Source organism: Cyclopterus lumpus, chromosome 8 (genome assembly GCF_009769545.1).
Source record: "Cyclopterus lumpus isolate fCycLum1 chromosome 8, fCycLum1.pri, whole genome shotgun sequence".
Taxonomy (NCBI): domain Eukaryota; kingdom Metazoa; phylum Chordata; class Actinopteri; order Perciformes; family Cyclopteridae; genus Cyclopterus; species Cyclopterus lumpus.
Window position 1 is genome coordinate 1288146 of NC_046973.1, and position 10320 is coordinate 1298465.

At 43.1% G+C, this 10320-nt stretch overlaps 1 protein-coding gene across 3 annotated transcripts in view; it reads right to left on the reverse strand.

Moving 5' to 3' along the window:
• Positions 1-7265: 7265 nt before the first annotated feature.
• The window catches only part of LOC117734667 (trafficking regulator of GLUT4 1), a 9085-nt gene continuing 6030 nt past the window's right edge, over positions 7266-10320 (reverse strand). For 2 of the 3 annotated variants that reach the window (XM_034538900.1, XM_034538901.1), the window contains 3 exons: positions 10055-10320; positions 9367-9499; positions 7266-7980 (listed from right to left, as the gene is read on the reverse strand). The exon at positions 10055-10320 is cut by the window's right edge and continues 24 nt beyond it. In XM_034538900.1, coding sequence (XP_034394791.1) covers positions 7964-7980; positions 9367-9499; positions 10055-10320 — 416 coding nt within the window. In that variant the 3' untranslated portion in view covers positions 7266-7963. Of the gene's footprint in view, positions 7981-9366; positions 9500-9970 lie in introns of those variants that run through there. The other variant, XM_034538902.1, reaches the window with a different exon arrangement.

Sequence of the window (10320 nt, forward strand, 5' to 3'; positions counted from 1 at the left end):
TTTCCTTCATCTCCTCCTCCTCTTCCTTCATGTCCTCCTCCTCTTCCTCCTCTTCCTCTTCCTTCATCTCCTCTTCCTCTTCCTCCTCTTCCTTCATGTCCTCCTCCTCTTCCTCCTCCTCCTCTTCCTTCATCTCCTCTTCCTCTTCCTCGTCCTTCTCTTCCTTCATCTCCTCCTCCTCCTCCATCTCCCCCACCTCCTCTTCCTCCTCCTCCCCCATCTCCCCCACCTCCTCTTCGTCCTCCTCCATCTCCTCCCCCACCTCCTCCTCCTCCTCCATCTCCTCCTCCTCCTCCTCTTCCTTCATCTCCTCCTCTTCCCCTCCTCCTCCATCTCCTCTATCTCCTCTTCCTCCTCCTCCATCTCCTCCTCCTCCTCCTCCATCTCCCACACCTCCTCCATCTCCATCTCCTCCTCCTCCATCTCCCCCACCTCCTCCTCCTCCTCCTCCATCTCCTCCTCCTCCTCCTCCATCTCCCCCACCTCTTCTTCCTCCTCCTGCTCCTCTTCCTCCTCCTCCATCTCCTCCTCCATTTCCTCCTCCTCCTCCATCTCCCCCATCTCCTCCTCCATCTCTTCTATCTCCATCTCTTCCTCCATCTCCTCCTCCTCCTCCTCCTCCATCTCCCCCACCTCCTCTTCCTCCATCTCCTCCATCTCCATCTCCCCCACCTCCTCTTCTTCCTCCTCCTCCTCCATCTCCCCCACCTCCTCTTCGTCCTCCTCCATCTCCTCCCCCACCTCCTCCTCCATCTCCTCCTCCTCCTCCTCTTCCTTCATTTCCTCCTCTTCCCCTCCTCCTCCTCCCCTTCCTTCATCTCCTCCTCTTCCTTCATCTCCTCCTCTTCCTCTTCCTCCTCCTCCTCTTCCTTCATCTCCTCCTCCTCTTCTTCCTCCACCTCCTTCTCTTCCTTCATCTCCTCCTCCCTCTCCTCCTCCTCCTCCTCTTCCTCCTCCTCCTCCCTCTGATCTCCTCCTGTAGCCTCTGCGGTAAAGTCTCTTAATAATTTATAAGGATCTAAAATTCCAATGAAGCAAACACACACACACACACACACACACACACACACACACACACACAGCTCTTTTATTAACAGTGAGGAATCCATCCCATCATCATCCCCCGCTGCCTCTACTGCTCCCTTGCCGACGGTTGCCTAGAAACAGGGTTCGTCTCTCTCTATCTTTCGAAAAGTTTAAGAAAATAAAAGCTGTTGAGACTTTATAGCCGTTTATAGACTCATGGTGTGTAGTTTTGCAAACAGTTTAAAATATAAAAGGTTATGTTGTCAATACTTATTCATGTTCTTGTGTTTTAAGACATTCTGTAATTCAGTGAACGGTGTTTGTCGCCATCTTGGTATTGGGCTGTCGCCATCTTGGTTTTGGGCTGTCGCCATCTTGGTTTTGGGCTGTCGCCATCTTGGTATTGGGCTGTCGCCATCTTGGTTTTGGGCTGTCGCCATCTTGGTATTGGGCTGTCGCCATCTTGGTATTGGGCTGTCGCCATCTTGGTATTGGGCCGTCGCCATCTTGGTTTTGGGCCGTCGCCATCTTGGTTTTGGGCCGTCGCCATCTTGGTTTTGGGCCGTCGCCATCTTGGTTTTGGGCCGTCGCCATCTTGGTTTTGGGCAGTCAACATCTTGGATTTGTTAAGTGAGTAGTTCTCACTTAACAAATCCAAGTACAGAAAACATGTTAATTTCAAAATAAAGTTTCACCATATTTTATTAAACATAGTAGTTTCCTCTGAAGATAAAAGTTTATTTTTAAACATATTGTATTTCACGAGAGTGAAAACAGGGTGTGCTTTATATACAAAGCTGGTATATGTATATGTATATGTATATATATGTATATATATATATGTACAGGAGTAAGTGATGCCTGTAATGTAACCGACATATTCATTTCACGTGCCTGCAGTATTACCAGCAGTGATGGAGGAGCCTGCAGACGAGGAGCAGGTCGGACTTAACTCGTGATTTATTCCTTCAAACATGATCTCAGACTCCACATCAGGAGTCAACAGTGTGTTGGTTATGCATTGTGTATAGTTCAGAAGTTAAGGCATGCACAGGCAAGAAGAGTCTGTCAGGAGATATGATCATAAATATGAGGACGTCATGCTACCCCCCCCCCCCCCCCCCCCTTACCGTTTATAAAAAGCGAGCAGGAAGCAGGAGCATTACAAACAGCAGGTTATCATGTAAATACAAAACGAGATCCAGAGGATGGAAATATAAATATAAAAATACAAAGACAGGTCATCAGCTGTCAAATAGAAAAGAAACAAAAACAGGAAGTAACAGAGAAGGAGTGTAAACAAACCGTGTGAAGTTCTGCAGAAGATTTTCATCACTTTATGACAAAAAGCTTCTCATCCCCTCACATTAATATTTAATGAGCGGCTCGATACAATACGAGGATCCTTCAAACAATAAAGAGACTAGTGAGCATCAAACATTCAAAAAAAATAGCGGAGCAGCAGCCAATCAGTGAACGCCGTTTTACGGCGACAGAAATATTAAAGTAAAAGTACAAAGTACATTCTCGTAGTTCCGTCTGAGATCGGCGACCTTGTTTGGAAACGAGCGCACAATAAATAAATAAAAAAGACATTATCACTAAAAAAAATAAAATAATACATAATAAATAATTAATACATTAATTAATAAATAATGAATAATAATAAATATTTTTAAATAATAATAAATTATTTGTGCATAAGTTAGTCTTTTTTAAATCCTTCTCTGTGAATCGGTTTCATTGTATTTTGTGCTTTTTGGGGAGTTTTTCTTTGAAAATATTTCTCAGAACCCGCTTTGAGTTTCTTCGTCTCTGATTATTAATTATTCACACGTCGGCCGTTTTGTTTGTGTGCGATTCATTCAACGTTGTTTTCAACCAATCACACGCTAGAGTTCTCCTTCCTTCCCCGAGAACTATTTAGCTAGGTTGAGCTAACGTTTATCTATCTGAACCCCTGAACATGAATATCATAAATACAAAGTTAGTCATGAAAGTGTGGAAACGAAACGATTTAACAGTCAAATGAGTTTGTAGCAGCAAGAGAGGCAGCGTGTACAAGTACACATCCACAAGTAAGCGTGTACAAGTACACATCCACCAGTAAGCGTGTACAAGTACACATCCACCAGTAAGCGTGTACAAGTACACATCCACCAGTAAGCGTGTACAAGTACACATCCACCAGTAAGCGTGTACAAGTACACATCCACCAGTAAGCGTGTACAAGTACACATCCACCAGTAAGCGTGTACAAGTACACATCCACCAGTAAGCGTGTACAAGTACACATCCACCAGTAAGCGTGTACAAGTACACATCCACAAGTAAGCGTGTACAAGTACACATCCACCAGTAAGCGTGTACAAGTACACATCCACCAGTAAGCGTGTACAAGTACACATCCACCAGTAAGCGTGTACAAGTACACATCCACCAGTAAGCGTGTACAAGTACACATCCACCAGTAAGCGTGTACAAGTACACATCCACCAGTAAGCGTGTACAAGTACACATCCACCAGTAAGCGTGTACAAGTACACATCCACAAGTAAGCGTGTACAAGTACACATCCACCAGTAAGCGTGTACAAGTACACATCCACAAGTAAGCGTGTACAAGTACACATCCACCAGTAAGCGTGTACAAGTACACATCCACCAGTAAGCGTGTACAAGTACACATCCACCAGTAAGCGTGTACAAGTACACATCCACCAGTAAGCGTGTACAAGTACACATCCACAAGTAAGCGTGTACAAGTACACATCCACAAGTAAGCGTGTACAAGTACACATCCACCAGTAAGCGTGTACAAGTACACATCCACCAGTAAGCGTGTACAAGTACACATCCACCAGTAAGCGTGTACAAGTACACATCCACCAGTAAGCGTGTACAAGTACACATCCACCAGTAAGCGTGTACAAGTACACATCCACAAGTAAGCGTGTACAAGTACACATCCACAAGTAAGCGTGTACAAGTACACATCCACAAGTAAGCGTGTACAAGTACACATCCACCAGTAAGCGTGTACAAGTACACATCCACCAGTAAGCGTGTACAAGTACACATCCACCAGTAAGCGTGTACAAGTACACATCCACAAGTAAGCGTGTACAAGTACACATCCACCAGTAAGCGTGTACAAGTACACATCCACCAGTAAGCGTGTACAAGTACACATCCACAAGTAAGCGTGTACAAGTACACATCCACCAGTAAGCGTGTACAAGTACACATCCACCAGTAAGCGTGTACAAGTACACATCCACAAGTAAGCGTGTACAAGTACACATCCACAAGTAAGCGTGTACAAGTACACATCCACAAGTAAGCGTGTACAAGTACACATCCACCAGTAAGCGTGTACAAGTACACATCCACAAGTAAGCGTGTACAAGTACACATCCACCAGTAAGCGTGTACAAGTACACATCCACCAGTAAGCGTGTACAAGTACACATCCACCAGTAAGCGTGTACAAGTACACATCCACAAGTAAGCGTGTACAAGTACACATCCACCAGTAAGCGTGTACAAGTACACATCCACCAGTAAGCGTGTACAAGTACACATCCACAAGTAAGCGTGTACAAGTACACATCCACCAGTAAGCGTGTACAAGTACACATCCACCAGTAAGCGTGTACAAGTACACATCCACCAGTAAGCGTGTACAAGTACACATCCACAAGTAAGCGTGTACAAGTACACATCCACCAGTAAGCGTGTACAAGTAAACATCCACAAGTAAGCGTGTACAAGTACACATCCACAAGTAAGCGTGTACAAGTACACATCCACAAGTAAGCGTGTACAAGTACACATCCACCAGTAAGCGTGTACAAGTACACATCCACCAGTAAGTGTGTACAAGTAAACATCCACCAGTAAGCGTGTACAAGTAAACATCCACCAGTAAGCGTGTACAAGTACACATCCACAAGTAAGCGTGTACAAGTACACATCCACCAGTAAGCGTGTACAAGTACACATCCACCAGTAAGCGTGTACAAGTACACATCCACCAGTAAGCGTGTACAAGTACACATCCACAAGTAAGCGTGTACAAGTACACATCCACCAGTAAGCGTGTACAAGTACACATCCACCAGTAAGCGTGTACAAGTACACATCCACCAGTAAGCGTGTACAAGTACACATCCACAAGTAAGCGTGTACAAGTACACATCCACCAGTAAGCGTGTACAAGTACACATCCACCAGTAAGCGTGTACAAGTACACATCCACCAGTAAGCGTGTACAAGTACACATCCACCAGTAAGCGTGTACAAGTACACATCCACCAGTAAGCGTGTACAAGTACACATCCACAAGTAAGCGTGTACAAGTACACATCCACCAGTAAGCGTGTACAAGTACACATCCACCAGTAAGCGTGTACAAGTACACATCCACCAGTAAGCGTGTACAAGTACACATCCACAAGTAAGCGTGTACAAGTACACATCCACCAGTAAGCGTGTACAAGTACACATCCACCAGTAAGCGTGTACATTTAGCGCATACATTTAGGGAAGCCAAATGGAGCTGAGACCATATTGCATAATGTGGTTAGTAAACATGCTACATACAGTGCAGGAGTGGGGGAGGGGAAGAGCACCTGACCTCACCAGACCTCACCTGACCTCTCACCTCTACCCAGAGGTGCCGCCTGATTGGTGCAAACGACGTCCTCTAAAACAAGCCCCGCCCATGTGCAAGTTGTTTGTTACTGAGCCGAAAAGAAGCGACCAGAGTTATTGTCTCACATCGTCATATTATTATTATTATTTACAAGGCTCTGGTGTTAAAGCATCGTGGAATAAATACTCTAAACATGCACAGGTTATAAATATATATAAATATACCAGATGACCTCAGCTCACCTCTCATCTCCAGAAACAGTCCTCCAGACAATCAGTTATTATAGTTCAATTTAATATATGTGGGTATTATATAGTTATTATAGTTTAATATATGTGGGTATTATATCATTATTATAGTTTAATATAATATATGTGGGTTTTATATAATTATTATAGTTTATATAGTTATTATAGTTTAATATAAACAGGCTGTGAGTATAAAATGGGTTCAAACTGCAAAATTAAGAATTAAATCAATAAAACAAACGCTGGGTTTTTGAGTGTGCTCTAAATGTCCCACAATGCATTGCAGAGGAGCCTGTTCCAGCCACAGCTGGACGAAGTATTCAGAACTTATACTTCAGTAAAGAAATACTCTGTCTGCATTCATAATAAATAAAACTACAAGTTTTAGCGTCAAAATATACTGAAAAGTACTAGAAGTAAAAGTACTCGTGAATAATATATATTGTATTTTAGTATTATGATTGTTGCTGGTAGTTTAATCTGTATTATTACATCATCATTTATTAGTTGATTATGTTGTGTTAATAATGTGAATCTGTAAAGACTCAGAAGTTATTAAATAAAGTCGAAGTATAAAGAAGCAGGAAATGTAAATATCAAAGTACAAGTACCTCAAAGCAGTACTTCAAATGAGACACTACAGGAAAAAAGATTTGAGTCTTTTTTCAGACTCGTGGAAAGAAAACATTTATTTTACTACTTTCTCCTATTTTAAATTCACCAAAAGCCTCATTTGCATATTTAAACATAAGTTTTCAGAAAGCTTAAAATAATACAAATGAGTGTAATATACATATATGCATGTTGTATCTTCTCCTGTAGTGTTTCCTCTGAAGGAAAGTACTTGAGTAAATGTACTTTAAATGACTTCCTGTTAGTTCACAGTGTAGTTCAGTGTACTCTACGGTCAGTAAATACTACACCATGTGTACTAGTACACAATTACATGAACTGGCTCACTTACTGGCACCAGATTAGATTTAGTCCATAAATATTTTATGTATTTTAACTAAAATAAAATAAAATAAAATAAAACCCAAACACCAAAAACAACAAACTTCCTGAAATCCTGAAGACGAACAAAACAATAACAAACAAAACAAAAACATCTGGAGATGAAAATGAAAAGTTGAGAAAAAAAGAAAACGGAGAACACCATTTCCCATAAACCCCCTTGATTTTCACAGGCTGAACGCCGACTTCTAACAGGTGATATTTCATATTTATATTAATGTTCAGACTCAAACCAACAGTGGGCGGATCAAAGATCTCCTTTGTTTTCCTTTTACGAGGGTTTTTGGACATTTGTCACATATATTTACCATATCATAAACCTTTGGCATTTATCGGATATTTTACACAATTTATCAAATATTTTATTAATAATTATATATATTTTAACAAGTAAATATATGTAGAGAAAAGTATCTAAAATTTGATAAACATCCTCCAAAAAATCGTATTAATGAGTGAAACATTTAAATAATTTGTCAAATATATCAAATAAATCCACGAGCGCTCCCGTTGTTGCTTCATCGTCATAAACAGACACAATGCCGTTGATTCTGTCAACAAATGTTTGTTTGATTCAAAACTACAAAGTGAAACTATATCTGTGTTTTTAAAGATGTACGTTGGTTTGAGTCTGCACACGTATGAAATATCATACGTAAATATCAGCAGCCTTTTCCATATCCGTCCGGTGTTCCAGCAGCTTCAAGTCTCCACGTTCGGGTTCAGCTATCGGATTCAGTTCAACAAGGTTCTCACTATTTGGCATCCCCAGTGGAAACAGGTCGCTCCACCATGGACCATCTGGAGGAAGTGGCCGGATGAGGAGATGAGACCACAGTGAAATGAGATGTGTGATCTCAGTATCCGGATCGGAGCTACAAACAAACAGCGAAGGACGGGACGACATTTTGTTTTTTTGTGGGGGTTTTGTATCCGGTGCGGGCGCTTGAGAACCAAGTGGTGCTTCAGGAGGTCGGCGTCGGGTCGGTCGGTCGGGAGGTCGGCGGCAGCGTCTTTAATCAGGATTTCAAAATCACTGCAGAAGAAGGCAGAACGTCAGAAGTCGCACATAAAAGTGTGTTTTTATGTGTTGGGTGACTTCGTGAAGCAAAGTATGTTTCTATTGGCAGAAATACTCCTCTGGTTGTATAGAAGTCTATGCTTCATGTGTTAAAGCTGCATACTCTCTCCTGACCAGCAGGGGGCGACTCCTCTGGTTGTATAGAAGTCTATGCTTCATATGTTAAAGCTGCATTCTCTCTCCTGACCACCAGGGGGCGACTCCTCTGGTTGTATAGAAGTCTATGCTTCATGTGTTAAAGCTGCATTCTCTCTCCTGACCACCAGGGGGCGACTCCTCTGGTTGTATAGAAGTCTATGCTTCATGTGTTAAAGCTGCATTCTCTCTACTAACCAGCAGGGGGCGACTCCTCTGGTTGTATAGAAGTCTATGCTTCATATGTTGAAGCTGCATTCTCTCTACTAACCAGCAGGGGGCGACTCCTCTGGTTATATAGAAGTCTATGCTTCATATGTTAAAGCTGCATTCTCTCTCCTGACCACCAGGGGGCGACTCCTCTGGTTGTATAGAAGTCTATGCTTCATGTGTTAAAGCTGCATTCTCTCTCCTGACCACCAGGGGGCGACTCCTCTGGTTGTATAGAAGTCTACGCTTCATGTGTTAAAGCTGCATTCTCTCTACTGACCACCAGGGGGCGACTCCTCTGGTTGTATAGAAGTCTACGCTTCATGTGTTAAAGCTGCATTCTCTCTCCTGACCACCAGGGGGCGACTCCTCTGGTTGTATAGAAGTCTACGCTTCATGTGTTAAAGCTGCATTCTCTCTCCTGTCCACCAGGGGGCGACTCCTCTGGTTGTATAGAAGTCTATGCTTCATGTGTTAAAGCTGCATTCTCTCTCCTGTCCACCAGGGGGCGACTCCTCTGGTTGTATAGAAGTCTATATAAATGACTCTACTTCTCTTGATGTATTCCCTCAGTAAACATTGTAAACATTAGTTTTTGGTCTCAATCTCTAGTTTCAAGTCTTCTTCAATACAGCGTGATGTTCATTTAGTAAATTATGGTCATTTAGAGTCAAACAGACCATAAAGCAGGGATGCTTTAGGGCGGGGCTACAAGGTGATTGACATGTCGAGACCAGAGACGTTTACTGCGACTCTACGTCCCTCAGTACTAATATGGTCACTTCCTGTTGATTATGAGAAAATGTAGCATAAAAAAACAAGATGGCGACGAACTAGAGGCTTCAACACGTTCAAAACAACGTCCTGACCGTCCAGGTCAGGACGTTGCCGTTGCGACCGTTGTTTGCTAACTCCTGCGTAAACTAAACCGACTTACTTAGAGAGCCAGAGAACATCTTAAAGTATTAATATTTAACATTGGATGATGCTACTTACATCCCCAGTTGAGGGCGATGCCTGCAGCGATGATGGCGAGACCTCCCAAGATGGCGACGATGGACAGAATCATGGCGTTGCGGCCCAAACGGCGAGCGCCATCCACGTTGCCCTGCTGCAGACTGTTTCGGGACTGAACGGCAAAAACAGTGAAGAAGAAGTTTTTGGTTATTTTCTTTCTGGTGGAGCGAAGATTGAGACTTCCAACAGTCAGTTAGCCTAGCTTAGCATAACGACTGGAAACAGCTGGCCTGGCTCTGTCCGATGGCTACAAAGGCCTCTAAAGCTCGCCAACAAACACGTTTCTTTATGTCGTCTTTTTGATACAAACAAAAAGTGTAATATTGATGATTCACCATTTTATGGTGGGTAATATTTGGGATTATTTCTCTGTAGCTTCCTGGTTTTATGACACCTAATGGAGCAACTTTGACCTAAATTCAGACTTTCTATTGGATTCCAAGGTATTTTTCATTATCAGCATTTGCTGCATTTGTTTTTTGTCATTTTAACAACCCGTCTCTTAAGAATAACAATATACCTCATAAGAAATGTCACAATGTTTCAAATGTATGGCTTAAATCCATAATTCTTATGAAGCCGGCTTTTCAGCGGAGAGTTTTAATGTTTTGTGGTTTCATTGGTATTTGTTGGGTTTCATTTCTAAAGGAAAGTCTTGAAGTCGTACCATCACAGAGAAGGTGAGGGCCACGATGTTGATGGGCCACAGTGGGCAGAAGCAGGACAGGATGGCCAGAATCAGGTAGTCCCTCGGCTTGGATCCGTCCCCAGTGGCCTCCGGCATGGCACTGGGCCGGCGGGTGAGGGATGGCCTCGGGGAGCCCGCCGCCAACGAGCCGGACCGGCTGCCCAAACCAGGCCGTCCGTTAGCGTGGCCGCCGGGATGAGCGTGAAACTTTGGCGACATGGAGGACACTGTGGGAGACGAGTCCG